This window comes from Phoenix dactylifera, chromosome 7, assembly GCF_051530095.1.
Source record: "Phoenix dactylifera cultivar Ajwa chromosome 7, Ajwa_hap1_PhDact_Kaust_v1.1, whole genome shotgun sequence".
NCBI lineage: Eukaryota > Viridiplantae > Streptophyta > Magnoliopsida > Arecales > Arecaceae > Phoenix > Phoenix dactylifera.
The window spans coordinates 35,567,917-35,586,945 of record NC_143196.1 but is presented as its reverse complement, the minus strand read 5'-3'; the positions used below and the strand labels follow the sequence as shown (position 1 = coordinate 35,586,945).

The 19,029-nt window shown below is 38.2% G+C and overlaps 1 protein-coding gene across 7 annotated transcripts; it reads left to right on the top strand.

The window, feature by feature from the left end:
• Nucleotides 1-1,604: 1,604 nt before the first annotated feature.
• On the top strand, nucleotides 1,605-18,305 carry LOC103703795 (protein MICRORCHIDIA 6-like). 7 transcript variants are annotated; one of them, XM_039127008.3, is made up of 21 exons: nucleotides 1,605-2,309; nucleotides 4,451-4,786; nucleotides 4,922-5,005; nucleotides 5,111-5,145; nucleotides 5,290-5,368; nucleotides 5,491-5,580; nucleotides 5,661-5,736; nucleotides 6,777-6,855; nucleotides 7,020-7,154; nucleotides 8,095-8,193; nucleotides 8,724-8,813; nucleotides 8,890-9,036; nucleotides 10,152-10,244; nucleotides 12,638-12,683; nucleotides 12,819-12,930; nucleotides 15,692-15,954; nucleotides 16,147-16,259; nucleotides 16,939-17,021; nucleotides 17,355-17,397; nucleotides 17,663-17,749; nucleotides 17,835-18,305. In XM_039127008.3, the coding sequence occupies exons 2-21, from the start codon at nucleotides 4,459-4,461 to the stop codon at nucleotides 17,853-17,855; spliced, it is 2,103 nt and encodes a 700-aa protein (XP_038982936.3). In that variant the 5' UTR covers nucleotides 1,605-2,309; nucleotides 4,451-4,458; the 3' UTR covers nucleotides 17,856-18,305. The 7 variants fall into 7 exon arrangements, with proteins under 7 accessions (XP_038982936.3, XP_038982940.3, XP_088558128.2 ...); XM_039127009.3 differs by having other exon boundaries at nucleotides 1,634-2,309; nucleotides 4,491-4,786; XM_039127011.3 differs by lacking the exon at nucleotides 8,890-9,036 and having other exon boundaries at nucleotides 1,607-2,309.
• Nucleotides 18,306-19,029: the final 724 nt, after the last annotated feature.

Below are 19,029 nucleotides of genomic sequence, written 5' to 3'. Positions count from 1 at the left end.
ACTAGAAAGAGTTGTGGATTTATCCAACTACTCGATCACAATGGGGATGTAAGTAAGGTTCGCCAAATTGGCATCAGAATTCAGGGCTGGCCCAAGTTTTAGGCGACCTAGGCAGTCGCCTAAGGCCCCGGGTCAAAGGAAGGCCTACTACAGGCTCACAGTCCGCGGAGACCCAAAGCTACAGTACAATTTCGCGCTATAGTGAAATTTCTCTCGCAAGGGCTACTTTCTTCGCCAGTTCGCCATGGGAACTTAAAACTGAAAAGACGTGGAAACCTATAGACTATAGCCTGAACAACCAATCGACCGATCCATCACACTGTCGCAGCCAGGAATAGTCGAACTCTTCTTCTTTCTTCCTTCACGGATACCCCGACCAGCAGGGCCCAATTTTGAACAGCGCTTCGCCGCTTTCCCAACCCACATCATCTCCTCCATCCTAGCAAACTCCCTGGTGTGGCATCTAGGGCTCGTTTGGTTCGCGGAAAGCATTTTTCCTCCTAGAAATATGATTCCTAGGAAACAAATTCCTAGGAAGAGGATGCCTAGGAAAGTACTTTTGGCATGTTTGGTTGACCATGGGAAAGTGACAAATTTCTAAAGTGCTTATGTTTGGTTGGCCATCTATTTTCCTAGGAAAGTTATATGTATAATTTCTATTATGCCCTTAATAAAAATTAGCTTTTTAATGCCTCTTTAATGCTTCTTTAATAATGAAGGGACTATTTGGAAAAAAAAATGGAATGATTCCCGCCTTATGGAAAAGTAACTTTCCCATAAAGGGCTCGTTTGGTTCGCGGGAAGCATTTTCCTTCCTAGGAATATGATTCCTGGGAAACAAATTCCTAGGAAGAGGATGCCTAGGAAAGTACTTTTGGCATGTTTGGTTGACCATGGGAAAGTGACAAATTTTCAAGATGCTTATGTTTGGTTGGCCATCCACTTTCCTAGGAAAGTTATATATAATTCCTATTATGCCCTTAATAAAAATTAGGTTTTTAATACCCCTTTAATGCTTCTTTAATGCTGAAGGGACTTTTTGGGAAAAAGTAAAAATGGAGTGATTCCCGCCTCATGGGAAAGTAACTTTCCCATGTTTTTCATGGGAAAGACTTTCCCATGAAATGTGGGAATCACATTCCCATGGGAAAACAACTTTCCCTTCTCTCTCCTTTGAAAACTCCAACCAAACAAGAGGCATCTCATTACTTTCCCGTTGACCACACTTTCCCCCCTTCTTTTCCCGCGAACCAAACGAGCCCAAAATGTGGGAATCCTATTCCTATGGAAATACAACTTTTCCTTCTTTCTCCTTTGAAAACTCCAATCAAACAAGAGGCATCTCATTACTTCTTCGTTGACCACACTTTTCCCTCTTCTTTTCCCACGAACCAAACAAGCCCCTAGGCTTCCAGTACGGTGGTACTGCTCTCGGCGTAGATAGAGCCAGCCCAAGACGGTTCGCCTAGGCCAAGAAAGGCCCACTGCAGACTCGCAGCCCGCAGAGGCCCAAAGGTACAGTGAAATTTCTCTCGCAACGGCTACTTTCTTTGCCAGTTCGCCGTGGGAACTTAAAATAGAAAAGACGTGGGAACCTGTGGACTGTAGTCTGAACAGCCAATCGGCCAATTCCATCGCACCGTCGCAGCTAGGAATGGCCGAACTCTTCTTCCTTCTTCCTTACTAGATCTTCGGCTGGTAGGGCTCGATCCCGAACAACGCTCCGCCGCCTCCCCAACTTAGATCATCTCCTCCGTCCCAGCGAACTCCTTGACATGGCGTTTAGACTTCCAATACGGTGGCACCGCCCTCGGCGTAAATAAAGCCGACCCAAGCTTTAGGCGACCGAGACATCGGGCAAAGAAAGGCCCACCGCAGACTCGCCGCCCGCGGAGGCACAGAGGCCAGAGCTACAGTGAAGCTACTTTCTTCGCCAGTTCCCCGTAGAACTTAAAACTGAAAAGACGTAGGAACTGTAGCCAATCGGCCAATCCCATCGCACTGTCGCAGCCAGGAACGACCGAACTCTTCTTCCTTCTTCCTTCGCCATTCCCCCGGCCAGTGGGGCCCGATCCCGAACAGCGCTTCGCCGCTTCCCCAACCCGGATCATCTCCTCCGGGCCAGCGAACTCCCTGGCGCGGCGTCCAGGCTTCCAGCACGGCGGTACCGCCCTCGGCGTAGACCCGGGTCCTGGGCCCGACATCGCGGAAGCCGATATCCCCGGAGCCGGCGGCCGGCGCTGAAGGCGAACTGCCTTTTCTGCTTCAAATCGAGCGCGGAGGCCCCGGCCTCATCCCCTCACTCACTGGTAAGCCGGATCTTCCTTCGGCATCACCGCCTCAACATCACCTTATTTTGGTGAGATCCATCCATCACGAACCATCATCTTCATCTCTTCTCTTATTCTTTTTTTTTTCCTCTCCGGTTTACCGTCTACAGCGGAACAGTGAGATCCTCCGCTAAAGTCTAAACTTCGATTTCCTTTTTCTTTCTCCTTTCGTCACTAGAAACATAATATCTTCAGATTTTTTCCCAAAAAATGTTTTGTTTCACGATTGAAGGAATGAAGGGGGAAATCACCATGGTTTGTTCTGTTCGAGGCCTCCATGGCTCCCTCCTCGCTTTCTCTTCATTTTTTGCCTTCGATCTAGATTGGAATGGCTAGATCCTCTTTCGGATTCCTATTCTTTATTTTTTATTTTTTTATTTTTGACCTACAGAGGATATTCTCAAAAAAAATCAAAAAAATAATTTGATTAATAAAGGAATGGAAGCCGAGCTAGATCCTCTACCGGGATTCCATTTCTTTTGAGGCCCAGAAAAGAAGGTAACCGGAGCTAGATCCTCTACCGGAGAAATACTTTTTGACTTTCACTCTGTATTATACTTCATGGTTTCCAACCAATTCGTTCATTTTGGCGTGAATTAATGGCAGACAATTAAGTGCTATTACTCTTGAATTTGTTTCAAAATTTTATAGTGAAAATGCTCTCGTTCTGACTAGAGTCCTAGTTTTGTTCCACTTCCTTTGCATAGGTATGAACTTTGTTGGGTGAGGGTGTTTAATTTTTAAATAAAATTTTTAAAGTATTTTGCACTTATTAAAATTTTTTCATCATTAAAAAAAAAAGCCTCCATTAGTGAATTCGCATTAGGCCCCAAATGCGTTGGGCCGCCCCTACCGGACCCGTGCCGGTCGGCTACCTGTTTGCTACGGGGTGAACCCGGTCGGCTACCAGGTGGTTCACCCCCAGTACAACAGACTAATTTCAAGCCTTTAGAGGGGGGGGGGGGGGGGGGGGGTTGGGGAGGTGCTAAACCGATTCGAACTGGTGTGAACCGAGCGGTTTGCACTGCTAGTTTTCTCTTTCATACAGGGCCATATGCCTTGATATGACCTGATATATCCTCAGTAGAAATGAGCAAAAAATGAAATGAAAAGAGTTCTCAGCCATATGCCTCGATGCAGGGTTGATATGCTTCGATGCGGGTGGTACGGCATGACAAGGACCCAATTCCCCTGATATTGGAACTTATCAGCCCTTGTTATACTAGCTTATGAATGGTGTAGGGCTAGTACTCATGAGATTTCAGCCATCTTGTACAACAAAATTGCTTAGTAGCTTTCCTTTTGTACCTTCTACTGGCAATGTCTAGCATATTGAGTATACACTGCACATTAAAGGAGCATTAAGCAGTGGCGTACAAGCAGAGTAACATTTTTATTTTTATTTTTATTTATATATATGGTTTCTATGTTGCTTAATTCCTCCAAAAAAGGTTTCTGTTTTACTTTAGCATTAGTTGTATTGATGTCCGTAAATTAAGCAGAAGGCTTTATGGTGTACATATTGGACAGGCTTCAGCTAAGGCTATGAATTAGTTATAATTTATACTTGGATTTTGGACTTTGGCCTTCAATTCAGTTTGATTTTTCATTCAATTATACTAGCTTTTCTACAGAATTGTACTTCCAGAGTTTTTGAATATATGTATACTGCTGGTTCGTAATGTGCTTGTCTGTATTCATTCTATGTAGATAGATAGATATAGAACAAATTGCAATACTAATTGCAAATTCGTCAGACCATTAGACTTTATTGTTTTGTGGCACACATTGAGATCCATAACAAACATTTATCAAGCGCATGATCATTGATTTTCACGCCTAGTGTTAAATTGCTAGTTTTATCACCACTTCAGATAATTGTGCATTTGGATGTGTTTTCTGTTTTGGGGTAAAGCTTCTGGCATTCTGCCGATGCTTGACCTATACAAGTTTTATGAACTTGCAATCATCATTAGGTAATACATGATGGTCTATTGACTGTAAAATTGGTCTTATACACTCTTACTTTATTGCAAATGTTTTCGGTATTCGATAATTGATGCCTGTAAATTTTACTTCTTGTCATTTGCATCATTGGCTTGATTAGTTTTTGGTTTCAGCTTTTGGAATGAGCTTCGCAGACTCTGTCGACTTATGCAGTGATGAAGAAACGGAAGTCAAATATGTTGATCCTGGTATGAGATCAAGTTTAGTTCAAAAGAAAGAGAGGCCTGAAATTACAAATAATCATCCAGAGATTGAAGAATTTGCTACTGTGCAAGGACCTGAGTTAATAAGTTCAAATCGAGTCCCAAATGGCTCCTGCAGAACAGACCAAGGGTGTTTATCCACTTTTTGCTATCTGCCTGAGCTGCCTGACTCGGTGCCACTTTGCCGTTGGTTCTGGAAAGCTGGAGACTCTGTAACTGGAGCAACTCCTGAACCAATTTCTATAGGTATGAACTCTACAATCTGTTTTTCTTTGAAGCGGAATTTAGGAACATGATGAAGATTGGCTGTCTTTACCATATTTATCTTTTCTCCATTTTATCTGCTAACGTCTTCATGCACCTTCAATTGTTTGTGTCCAGTTCATGTAGGTGTCCAAGATCGTTTGCGTGTACATCCTAAATTTCTTCACTCAAATGCCACTTCGCATAAATGGGCTTTTGGTGGTGCGTCCAATGTGGAAATAGTTTGCAAATATATATCTCCTTCTTTGGTTTTCTTTTTTTTGAGTAACTGGTTCTTCAATTTATTATTTAATTTTTATATTGCAGCCATAGCAGAATTGCTTGATAATGCAGTTGATGAGGTAATTATCAAAATCATTTATTATCTTAAACCTGAAACTATGAAATCTTTATTCAATATTGTGGCTGTTTTTATCAAGACTTTTCTGCCACTCTGCTGTAGTCATATTCTGTAACATTTTATCAAAATGTTTTACATGGAATAGGTACAAAATGGAGCTACCTTTGTTAGAGTAGATAAGATCACCAATACACGAGATGGAAATCATGCCTTGCTGATTCAAGGTATTTCTACCTTGCAAACATTAATATAATTAAATGCCTGATATCTTCTTCTGTTTCCTTGGCCTTCACTTTTTTTGTATGATTGTCAACTGAATTTTTTTTCTGTTAAATTTGTTAATAAGATGATGGAGGTGGAATGGATCCAGAATCTTTGAGGCGTTGCATGAGCTTTGGATTTTCAGATAAACGATCAGAGTCATCAATTGGACAGTGTATGGATCCTTGGCTAATTATTTTGATTGTTGTTGATTTAATATGCTAATATTTTACTAATTTGTTGAGTTTTCACCAGATGGAAATGGTTTCAAGACCAGCACGATGAGGCTTGGGGCAGATGTCGTTGTTTTGAGCCGCTGCATGAACAGAAGGTTACAAGTTCTACCAGTTTTGAAGACTCTTGATTGGGTTGCTTCTTTATAGATTGGCATGCAGGGATTTTGGTCTTTTAAAAGCTTGAATATCTTAACATTTTATTATTAAAGTGCTATATCACCTTATGTCTCTATGTGGCATAAAATTTACCCATTTATTTGGATTGCCAATGTGATCTCTTCTTTCAGTTCTATCCAAGGCTAGGACCTTCAAAAATGGGCCAATTTGAATGCTGATATTTTGTTTTTCCTCACTAATTTGGTCCACGTCCTATAAGCTCTAGCTCTCTCTACGCTCTTCTCCAACCTATCAACTTGGATATGCTTGCCTCCTTATTTGAGCCTCAAGCTTTGATTTGTGAAGTTATTTCTATCTCCTCTCCTTTTCCCTAGCGATCACATGACGCTTAAAAGGTACATCCAATTTGTCCTAGTCCTATTTGGGACATCCTTGTGAACCTTGTCAATAGGTGTAACTCTTCAACAAGAGCCAATGGAAAATTCTTTTATTCCCTGGTTCTCTTAGCTTCTTATCTTACATGTGCCAACCCTTTTGTGTCGATATCTCAAACTAAACACATGCAGATAGTTCTCTAGATTTACTTTGAAACTGTATAATTTTCTTCTTGTTTGAACTGGATGCTGGGGCCATTGCTTGGTGCAATGGCAAAGTCTTGGGATGGCAAGCACAGTGCAGGTTCAAGTCCTGGGACAGCCACATTGTTTAAAAAAATTGCCAAGGATCAGGTCTGTACCTAGTCTGCCCCTCCGAGGACCGCAGATTGCCGGGCCCTCAGCCTGATAATGGATTCTTTTTGGAACTGAATGCTAAAATTAGAAATTGATACATACTTTAGGGGGAAGAAATTTCCAATTGAGATATACTATTAGCTGAAATATCTTTTCAATGATCTGCTATACGGGTGTGTTATCTTTACTCATCTCTCTAATTGATTGATTTTTATTTTTAAAGCTTATAAAGTATTGCATTGATCTGCAATAGATCCTGTTCTTGCTGACTTCTTTTATTCCATCAGGACATTAACTCAAAGTGTTGGGCTTCTTTCTTACACCTTTCTGAGACAAACTGGTTGTGATGATATAGTAGTACCAATGGTAAGTTCAATGATAAGAGGTTCTTCTTCGGGTGCTCTTTGGTTCACCCACATAACTACTTTCTTTGTACATGTATGTTGTCCTGGAATTAAATAAAGTCTATGAGTCTGATTCTATAACTTAGATTTTGCTTCAAACTAACAATTTTTCTTTGCTTACTGCAGGTGGACTACGAGTTTAATCCATCGACTGGTGTTTTTCAAAGTTTAATCCGCCATAGTGAAAAACAATTTTCTTCTAATCTGTCTACTCTTTTGAGATGGTCTCCCTTTGCCACTGAAGTTGGACTGTTGAACCAGGTAAGCTGAAAAGTATCTTTTCCTATAGTTGACTGTAAACCTTTTGTGTATTAAAGCTGTGTTCACTACTAGCTTGCTTGAAGCACATAAAATGCTAAAATATTTCTTAGATAAGAAAATGACCTGCTCAACTTCACTAGATGAAATAAATGTGAGAAGCAAAGAAGCAAAACTTTTAACATGACAAGAAAGAGGGAAGCTAAAAAGAAATGATTGGGAATATTATAAGAGAATAAGAGACAACCATGAGACTAGTAGGTTCTTTGGTAGGCACCTCAAGAAACATTTCAGATATTATATAGAGGATATGTGGAATCCTATTTATTTCAGAGTGTTGCCGTATCTTGATTTATTAGGCTACAGAACCCTTGATACTCAACAAAGAAATTTTGCATGTTTTTAGGTAGTTAAAAAATTCAAATTTGCTTTCCTAGCTAGAGTTGGCTATGCGCATTGGAGTGGCCATGCAAGAATATAAATGCTCTCTATTTGTTTTAAACTAAATATCTTTGAAATTATTTTTCTTGTTTGTAGCTGGTGGATTTACATTGTAAACTTGACATTTTTTGTTGGATTTTGATACTGTTGTAGGCTTATTGCCATGATTATGCCCAGACTTAAACATCTGCTAGTTGATATTGGTTTAGTAACCATCATCCTATATAAGTTCTATTATTCACCTCTCTTCTCTCTCTCTCTCTCTCTCACATCTTTTTGGTACTTGGTTTGAGAAATTATCAGTGTCTTCTTTGTACAAAGGCATTATAGGATAAGAACAAATAATCATATTTCTTGGTGTCATTTAAGGAAATACAATTATAGGATTGCTAGTGCTTCCACAATCCCACATCCTTTTCTTCACTCTCATAAGCTAACTTTTGTGCTCTCTTTTCCCATATCTTAGCTTTAAACTAACTTTTGTCTCTAATATAATAAGCAGTTTAATGACTTGGGGCATCATGGAACAAAAATTATCATGTTCAATCTATGGCTCAATGATGATGGGGACATGGAGCTTGATTTTGATTCTGATGCAGAGGTAGAACTATTATTTATATTACCAGTATCATTGTTGTCATTGTTGTCATCGTTGTCATCATCGTTATTCTTTTTTTAGCATAAATGGATCATGTTCTGGTTTTGCATAAATGTAGTCGTAAATATGTCCTGATTTGTTGTTTGTTGTTGTGATTTTGCTAGAATTCCTGAAATGTTTATATGAATATATATTTGAAAGTTGAATCTCTGTAACTGTTTTTAATGCCTTTTTTATGGGAACACTTTGATTACTTATAAAATTCTGAAAACACTTTGATTCCTGAAATGTTTGAACATTTGTCAGAACATTGGAGTGAACTCGTAGTTCAATAGGTGTCGTCTTTTGTTCATATTTAGATTCTTCTTCTGTTTTCAAGACTAATTCTTTCTTTTGTATTTTTGTGTCTAAATATGAGATTTCACTGGTGGACCGTACATGTGATACAGTGATAGAATGTTTTATCAGCTCAACTATTCATATCCATTTTAAGGATGTGGGGGGCTTTTTTGGGGAAATCTCCCTGTTTGCAGGATATTATGATTAGTGGAGCATCTAAAATAGGGCAAAGGAAGAGTATAAACCAAAAGCTTATTGCAAATCAACTTCGTTATTCTCTTCGAGTAAGTTACAAAATTCCAAAGTATTATTTTGCCAATATGTTTTTATTAATTTTTTAATTGTATTTGAATACTACAGGTATACACGTCTATATTATATTTGCATTTGCCAGAAAGTTTTAAGATAATTTTGCGTGGGCGAGTTGTTGACCCGCACTACATAGTTAATGATCTGAAATTTCGTGAATGCATCAGATATAAGCCACAGGTTGCAGAAAACATGGAGGTTTGTTCTTGTTGCAGTTTATATATTGTGATCAAACTCTAGATTAATAAATATTGTTGTTCACTACATTAAATGATCTTCCATGCTATTTCCGAACAAAAGTTTGGCATTACCAGAAATGTTAAGGAGTAAGAAATATTATCTTGCTTACTAGACAAAACTTTGTCTTCAGAATGGTATGTATGGCAACATAACTAACATGAATCATCTCATCCGCTCGGAGTCATCCCCCATATGTTATCAAATTTTCTGCAATTCTGTATTCTTTGATCTCTTCCTCTGAGTTTTAAGCACTATGATTTATATATACAATAGGCAGTGATGTTTCAAGTGCATACGTGCTCTTTGATTTTGTCTTGTCATTTTCGAAACTGATATATTTTGGCACATGATCATGAAACTGTAGAAAAAAAAAGAAAGAAATAATGAACTACTCTTTTCAATTCTGAAATCTGGTTGGCTTGAAAAAGTGTTGTTCTCTTTTTTTTTGTGAAAAATTTATTCTTCTCTTTGATAATAACATTTTACCATGCTTTCATTGTTTGTACCTAGTTCTGGATGCTGCATGTTTTCATAGATTACAAGCTTAGAGCATTGGCTTTTGCAAGATATTAGTGAGTGAAAATCAACTAGATTCCAAGGCTTGGTAGCATTCTTTCAATGGAGGAAAGAATAGGCTAAGAAAATAATAATTTATCTAACTATTTTCTTCCATGATAATGCTAAATGGAGTTACGAAGATATGATGCCGGATGGGGATTAAACACATATTTCGAGTGATTGAAGTATTGATTACTTCTTTCTGCCCTTTTTTGTTTTCCAATGCTAGTTCGGAAGATTGCAGAAAAACAAAACAACCATGCCAGACTGCCTATTTCTTGAGAGATAACATTTTCTTTTGTGTTCAAGATTGTTCAACTGTTATTGTTCTACATTATTATAATAATGTGCTAAGATTCAGTTTTTCTGGTTCAGCCAAAAAGGAAAATATGCTCAGTTCTAGTATAGTTGTCCCATTATGATAGTTTGCAATTTGCCATGATAAGCACACTTCTGATACAGACTTCTTGATTTTAAGCATCGTAGTTCTGTTTATTTCTAATATCTCAATACAGGCCAAGGTCATCACCACCATTGGATTATTGGATGGTGCTCCAGACCTCAATATTCATGGGTTCAATGTCTACCACAAAAATCGTCTTATATTGGTATGAATATTGTTATTGTTTTTGTTTTGATATGCTATTCCTTGTTGGTAGTTGCTACCATCATGACTAGACTTGTTCATCAGGCGGGCCCGAGCCTGATACTTGCTCGGCCTTGGGCTTCGAGCCAGTTCTTGGGCTTCTTATTTTTTTTATTTTAAAAAAATGTGGAGTGCAGGAGGAAAGTAGAGAGAAATCTGTCCGGTGGGAGAGGGAGGAGGCGCTTGAAGACAACATTTGGGTGGGAGAGGGAGGGGAGAAATCTGTGGCACTTGAAGGGAGGGAGGAGGAGGAGGTAGGAGGAGGAGGAGGAGGATGGAAAAGGAAGAGGAGGATGGAAATCTGTGGCACCTTTCCATTGGCGGTGGAACCCTATGGCATCTCATCGAAAGGGGGGTGGGGGGCGAAGGGTGGTGACAGCGGAGGAGTGAATCATAGGAGGGTCTATGATGGTGGAGGAAATGGGTGCTGTCTGTAGACAGGGGCCGAATGGAAAGCCATCTCTCCTTAATAAGAGGTGCCAGTGAACATGCCTCAATAATCTTGAACCAACCTATGGTTCCCTTTTTAACCTATTATTTAAAATCTGGGCTGGGCTTCAAGGCCTATTCTTGAGTTCGGCTTGATTAATAGACAGGCTCATATTTCAGGCTTGGCCTAGCCTGCCCGGCTTAAATCTAAGCTCAGGCCCATCCGAAAGCCTCCGAGCTTGAGCGGGCTGGGCAGGCCATCTAGCCCATGAACAGGTCTAATCATGACATTCTTAAGACAGCGATTAGTCTTTGTGGAGCTTGCTAAAGTCAGTCTTGAAATGGATTTCCTCCTTCCTACAATGCTTGCGACCATCCTCGTTTGGTTTGTTTCTTAGATCTTGTATTTCTCTTGTGTTTTCAACCAATGTTCTTAAGTCTTGTTGCTGAACCCATACCAGCACATTATTGGGTATGGATCAGAAATATAAAATGTGTCCCCATGCCAACACATGTTTTTAAGTCTTGTTGCTGAACCCGCACCGGTACATTATCGGGCATGGATCGGAAATATAAAATGTGTCGCCATGCCAACACTTGGTATGCTGTTGGAGTAGGTACAACACTCATAGAATGTGTCAATATAGGGATGTACCGAGTCCCTGTAGTACAATAGTACCATACCAAGTTGGTATGATAAGTATTGTACTAGCTGGCATAGATTGGTCCTTATAACCTTGTTTTCAACAATAATTCTTGACTAATTATTAGGATAATAGTACAAGAATAAATTTTGCCCATATGCTCTGATTATATTATTTGTGCTTTTTCCTACTTGTCATATCTGATATTCTTTAAATTTATTGTTACTATTTCCTGGCCATTCTTTACATATGGATGATTAGAATTGTCTCATGCAATTCATAGTTGAAAATTTATGAGCATGATTTTAAGTGATGACTTTGTTTTTTTAGTCACTGTTCCTGTTAAAACAAAATCATTACTGCTTTTATTGAATTAGCAAGCAACAATTTATTCTCAAAAACATTAGCAAGCAACAATCAGGAGGCTTGATATAGAACTTAAAGTTATCCCTTTGGGTTTTTTTGGTCATTGTTGATTCATTCCCACTTAAAATAAGGAAAGAAAATGGACTGCTTGTCTTAATTTAGTAGGCAAAATGAAGAGGCTTGCCTAAACCAGATCAGCTTTTAATCAAATTGGTAAACTATATTTGTATTGGTACTCTAAAGCATGCCTGCATCATGCTTTTTTGTGCACATTCTATGCTTCAATTATTATTTGCAGAGCAGTTAGAACTTAGAACTTCCTCAAAATTCTTAATGGAGTCTCAGAAATACATATTTCTTCTGAGTAGTAGGGAAAAGAAACAATAACTTGTTGGAAATTAGGGAGAAAGATTGCAAAGAAAGAGGTTCATAGACACAAATATCTTTTTGGCACTGTTGATGCTCATTTTTGTGACCATCTTCCCCTTTATGGTTGTATACTTGTATGCATATCTTCTTCTTCAATGTTAAATGGATTTTCTGTTGTTCACATAAAGTTAATTCTAGAAGCTAAATCCATGACATATCTGAGCCATCCCGTGCCAGACCAGCTAAAATAGATCGTGATTTTTGAAGCTTTGATTATCTAAACAAATAGTCGGGACGTGGCTTGGCGGTCATGGCTATGCACTATCGGATCTTGGTTCATAACTGGGAAACCATGTTGGTTAAAGCATGATATCAATTATGCTGAGACATATTAACCAGAAAGCCCATGTAGTATAAATTTTTATGCCAACTTAAATATTCTTTTCATGTTTTCTGCATCCCTGTACCCTTTTCTCCCCTCGAATGTTTTACATGCAGCAGCAGCAGCGTATTTGGATAATGATTTTTCAGTTTTTGTTCTCTTCAGCCCTTTTGTCCTGTGCTTTCTGATCGTAAAGGCAGAGGTGTTGCTGGTAATAAACCCTTGAACCACGTTCTCCTTACAAAAATTTTACGTTGCAGTGAATTCTTTTTGCCTGCCCTATCTTTGGAGAGATTTGAATTTCTTGATATTTATAGTCATTCCAAATGATTTTGTTATATTTCAGGAGTACTTGAGGCGAATTTTTTAAAACCTACACATGATAAGCAAGATTTTGAGAAATCAACCCTTTATTACAAACTTGAAACCCGCTTAAAAGACATGACTTTGGAGTATTGGTAAGAACAAATTCAATTCAAGTTTTTTCTTGATGCTATTAAAGAAAAAGGTTTTCTTTTTCTCTAAACGTGTCTCTATTTTGATGTGCCTTAATATACATTTCTACACTGCCGATGCAATGGAAAAGAAGTTTACCGATCGAAGCCTTATACAGTTTTTATAGCTCTCTTATAATTAGTATATAGATTATGCTAGTTTCAGGTCTCTTGTGACAGGTATCTAATACAAACCATGGTTGTTCTAAAAATGTTGGGAAGAGTAGTAGATAACTTGCATAAACTACAAAATAGCCTATTGGAGGGACTATGTTCTAGATAAAATTATAAGATATATTTGATTTCAAAAATTTAGAGGGACACAGTTGATGCTGATATTTGAGTGACACCCCTGTGTGCCAACATGTCAAATGTCAATATCAAGACCTCTATTTTTGTTGCAACACCAAGATGATGATTGAAGTTTAACCCATCAAAACTTAATCCTACTTGACAGATTTTTAGATATCTACTTTAACCCCATGGAGCACTGATGTCGAATGAGAACATCACTAAATTTTTGGTAATGTTCTCTAGGTTTTTTTCGTTTGTTTGTTATGTTAAGCAACCCAAATGCACATTTCTCATTTTAAAACATACCTGCAAATGTTAAATCATGAGTTTGCAACTGCAAAATTTCTGAGTTGTAATTGTATTTACTAGAGTCTGGCATTGCATATGTGGTGGAGACGGATGAACCTCCAGAGTGGGCCTCATGCACTGCTCTGGATTTTCATTCTAATACTAGTATAGATAATCATCCTTCTAATAAAAAAACAAGTTTTAACATAGTGAATTTTATTCAGAACAATTCTCTGGATCCTAAACATTCACTGCTAAGGACTATCTATGTAGCTTGAACTATTAGTCTAACATGGGAAGAAACCAAATCATGCTGTGGGATCTACTATCATCTTGGAACTTGATTAACATGAATACTAGATTGTAAAGGCATGAATTACATGTAGTATGAAAGAAGAGATGCTAACAATCTTTGAAGGATATTTCTCAAAACTTTTGGAGATTATTTTATTCATCAGATGTGTTTACCATTATTCATGAACCAACTGCAGAATATCTATGAGAAGGGGAGGACCCAAGTGAGTCCTGTGAATTGTATGGTGCCCATTGACTTGGATGGTATTCAATTAGTTTTGCACAATTTTGCTAAAAGACTCATCTCATTTAGATACATGAGCACTATAAATAAGTGGGCCATTGACTTCTTGCTCGGTCTCCACCAAGTTACATTTTTTCATGGACCAGCAACCAGGCACATGCAATGCACATCTAAGTGAAGAGAAAAGAGAGAGCAAGTGATACAGTTCGATCTGTTTGCGAGAGTCCAATCTGTTTGAGAGTTAAACTAGAGAAAATTATAACTTCCGATTTGTTTGGGTGTTTTGTGGAGAAGGTCCAATTTGATTGGAGGGGGCGGCGAGAGAGAGTGCACATGGCAGTTAATGCAGGCGGGAAAATCAATGGGATAATTAGCCTATTTTTATTGATGAATGCGAGCGATATTCTTGGTATAAAAATGACAGACGGAATCAAGAGAGAATATTCTTTTATTTCAAAGCTGTTATTTTTATATATAGTTAGAAATTCATTGTTAATTCTTTTTACCTTTTATTTTTGCTTTTTAATTGTTTTGTTTCTTTATAGGGCTAAAAGAAAATGTTTAGGAAAATTCCTTTATATATATATATAGAGAGAGAAGTAGAACCTTAACTCTGTCACCTTGGTAAGCTGTCCATCTAGATGTTAAACTGCCTCACAATTGGGCTGGGGCTTATGATGGGCATCAATGACTGCTAGCAAAGTCTGAACCTAGGAAGATCAAAAGTTAATCATAAGCAAAGCTTCATAGTCATGAGCATAAGGGAATTTTTGCTTAGAATAAAAACAAAGCGGAGCCTGGATGCTTAACAGAGGTATAGTACAGGATCAAGGATAGAAGCTTTGAGACATGTGCTGACTACTTTTGTTCCTCTTTCTCAACTGTTAGTTGGTAGCAAACATGAATGAGTTGCTAGAAGTGATTTAATTGATTTTACATTTGAACATTTTCTTGCAGATGATAGGTCTTGTCTAAGAAGGAAGGTCAATCAAGTTCCCAAAATACCAGCAATTTATATGTGAAATTGAATTATGTTTCAAATGGGCTCTTTGGATTATACTCTGTAGCTTATAACTGAATGCAGTTTCCTATATTAGATTGTATCATCATCCCCCTTTGTCTAGACTCTTTTAAACCCTCTTATAACCACTGATGTTTGCCATCCATTGGATGAACTTGATCTTTGCTACTAAAAGGGTAGGCCTGTATACCCACCAACTCAGCCTTCTAATTCTGGCTGGCCTTTGTCTGCCAAATTTGCCTAGGCTAGGAATTTAGCTGCACATCATAGGGGTTCGATATCAAGCTCGGAGATGGTCATAAAGATCATCAAATTTTTAAAAATCGGATGGTCCATATGTCTCTCCTTAAATCTGACTCCATATGAATGTCTCATAAGTTGACTTTATATATAAATACCTATTAGGACCATTAATACTTTGAGATATTTCTTACTTTCTAATGTCATCTGTTTTAGAAGTAATTATTTTACCCTAGTTTTCTGTTGCTGTATGTATAGCTTTGCTGGATTTTTTAAGCACCGTGCTGCATGCAAATAGCTGTTATACCTGATGCTTTTTGTTTTGAGTTTCTTAATCCTGCCAGGGACTATCATTGCCATCTGGTTGGTTATTCATGCAAGAAAGCCCCTCGGACGGTGGTTCCAACTGCTGATCCTGCTCATCAGCTACATCATTCGGGAACATGTAATGGAGTAATGGTGAATGATGGTGTTCCAGCTCCTTTTCACCAGTTTCTCTGTACAGAAACTCTTAGTGGTGTAGTACCACCAGTTACACTAAAGCCTGGCTCCTCCAAGGCTGATATTTCAGGATCTGCTTCTGTTACTGGAGTACGAAACCCTACAGGTAATCCATCTAATCTTTCGATCAGCAGAATGTTGGTAACTGCACCAAGTGCCCCAAAATAGTCACCAATGAAGCCATCCTTTACCGAGAGCAATGTCAGTTCTCAAACAGGTTGTTCTGGAATTCATCTTCCATGAAACAGTACCATGCCGGCCGTACTAATCTCTTACCCTGATATGATGCGAAAAACAGGACTGCCTGGTAAAAGGAGACAAGAGAATTATATCACAGTGACAGAAGCACTGAAAAGGCAGGCCATGTCTGGTGGAAATTCAGCTGGACTTAAAAGCAATGACAAGATGCAGGTTTGGCAGTTTGGCCATCAAACATTTCGATCAAACCAGTAGCACAATTTTGTAGAACACATAGTTCATGTTTCCATCATGGTTTGAAATGTCAATATCTTCTTGGTTAGCCTTTTGGCTTCTTGTGGCAGGTTGCAATACAGTGCTTGTTGACTTTAAATGCTTCTATACTTCATATCCCAATTATTGAAGTCTGCCTTATATTTTGAGCCTTTAAATTGGAGGACCTCTATGGTCTACTTGGTTTTTTTAATATATACATATAAAACTTGATATGTGTAGATGATCTTTTAAAGGAATTTGCATGTTAATGGTTAATATAATTGATTTTCCCCCTTTCCACAAACAATATAAGGAATTGTTTAAAAAGAGAGACACAAGTGATCGCTGATCTTCTTGCTCCACATAATGGGTGTACTCTAGTGCCCGTTGGAAGGGACAGAATGATTTAAGCATGTTTGTATAACTGTTTTAAATACATGTAAAGGGGAGATTGATGAGATTTTTGCAGTTTGGCCCCAGATACCTACCCTAAACGAGGGAACAAAATGGTGCAAGGGAACTATGTATGAATGCATATTATCATCATCCCTGTTTAGGGGTTTGCTCTTCAGGAAGATGGAGAAAGTGGTGCCTTCTTTCTAAGCTTAAAATAGATATCATTCTTTTTGTCTTTTAGGTGCAGCGTTTACATGGTGACAAACAGAGGCAAGTGCAAGAAATCATAACGATGATGCTAGAGAACAAGAAATTACGAGCACAGTAAGTAAAAAAAAAAGAAGCTAGATTTAACTTAAAGTGGCATTTCTTTCCTCCATCTATATCTAATTTAGTGTGTTTTTGTTGAATTTACATCTTACTGTTCGATGGTCATAAAAAATTACATATTACTCTTTGATGGTCATACAAAATTTCTTGTTTTTATGTCGTCTTTAATGTACACTCTTTAATGCAATATAAATCATGCAAAAATATCAACCAGCTTTAGGCATGACAGAATTTCTTCCGGTGCTTTCTAATCGTCAAGTAAATTGCTTAGACAATCCTCAAGCATTCTCTAATCTGTGGAATTGTTGTAAATGCTTATTTTCTCAGGTGCGCTGAATATGAAATGGCTGAGACACTACTTTTGCATAAGGTATGTCCCATAGCCAAGGACAATGTTAGTATTGTATACCCAAGTTTCATAATTGAAGTTTAACAGAAAACAAAGACTCCGAAATTTAAGAACCAACACTGTTGCTTCTCCCTTTAATCATGCTAATTTTAGATGCTCGTTGGCCTCTCTCTTGAGCAGCATATTCATGCTAGAGAAAAAAGATGTACTACTTTGTCCAAATAAGTCTACCTTGTGAAGAACACAGATTAATTTGCTATTAAATCTGCACTCTTATTTTGGACAGGCATGGAGGCTTAGTGATGAGCTTCAAGATGTTCAAGAGGTCTACAAAAATCTAGCGGCTGAGCTCAAAGCAATGGATGATTTCAAGGTGAGAATTTGTGAAATAGTGAGTCTTTTATTTTTTGTGCGGCACGATTTTTTCACCTCCATTTTAACAACTCGAGCTATGTCAGATGTCGGGCTGTACAAGGTAGCTCAAGTGAGAAAAAGGAGGTGAAGTATGGTCATCAGCCCTATGGTGCCAAAGAAAAAAAGGTATCATCATCAGCCCAGAGTGGCATATTGTATATCACCCTTCAATTTTTGCTGTAGTTTGTTGTAAAGGCGTGTAGGTTATCTGTAGACACAGCTGGTGCACAAAGTGGAAGTGTCTCCATGGGCCTTTCAAATGGAAACAAGGTGATGTAAAGATGTAATCTCGATGGGGTGCTAAAATGTAGATGAGGTTGTCTGTAGAAAAATTCATTGTGTAGACAGGTAATTGGTCTTTGGGATGGAAGGAAGTGCAAGGATTGTAGTCTCGATCACTGTGATGTCTTTTTGTGATCTGTTTTTTTTTTTCCAAACATGCACAGGCTTGAAACTATGGTCAAGAAAAAAAATTTCTACTCTATTCATACATAACATACTATGGTATTAGGATATCACATTTTGTATGTGTTATGAATAATTACTAATGATGCTCAAACTTTTTTTCTATGTTGCTGTTCAGAAATATAAAGTCCCAACATTTTGGTTGTGTATTGTGCAGTCGCTAACTACAAGACTTAATACAGAGTCCTTATCTTTTTTTTTTCTCTACATTATTAATTTGTGATTGGTTTTATATATCGCTGGTTAAATCATCTGGTATATAAACTTTATGTACACTAGATATTACCTCTTCATGCTTCTATATGTGGGATTAGGGTAGTTAAAACTTCGTGCATTTACTCCAATTTACCCATCCGGCAGTACGCAAATATGATCGAAGCATTCAGAACATTATCGAACACCATGTTCTTCTGCAACATTCTCTTCAACAACACCATCCCTTCTTCATCTCTACCCTCCTCAAACATCCAATAAACCAATGCAGCATCAGCAATCACTCCTGGAGCGCATCTCTTCCATGAATTTGATCTAAAACATACGTCATCTTTTGCAGAGTTCCTTCTTTGCACATCACATTGATCATGGTCTTGCCTTAGTTTGATCGAGATACACTATCCTCTCAATCATATACTCAAACGCCTTCCGAGCCAATTCATTTTCATTGGATTTCTGTGCCACATGCAACAAAGTGTTGACACTCATGAGATTCGGATTGAATCCATGATCTCCCAAGCATCGGCAAGCATCAAATGCGAGCTCAACCATCCTCATCTT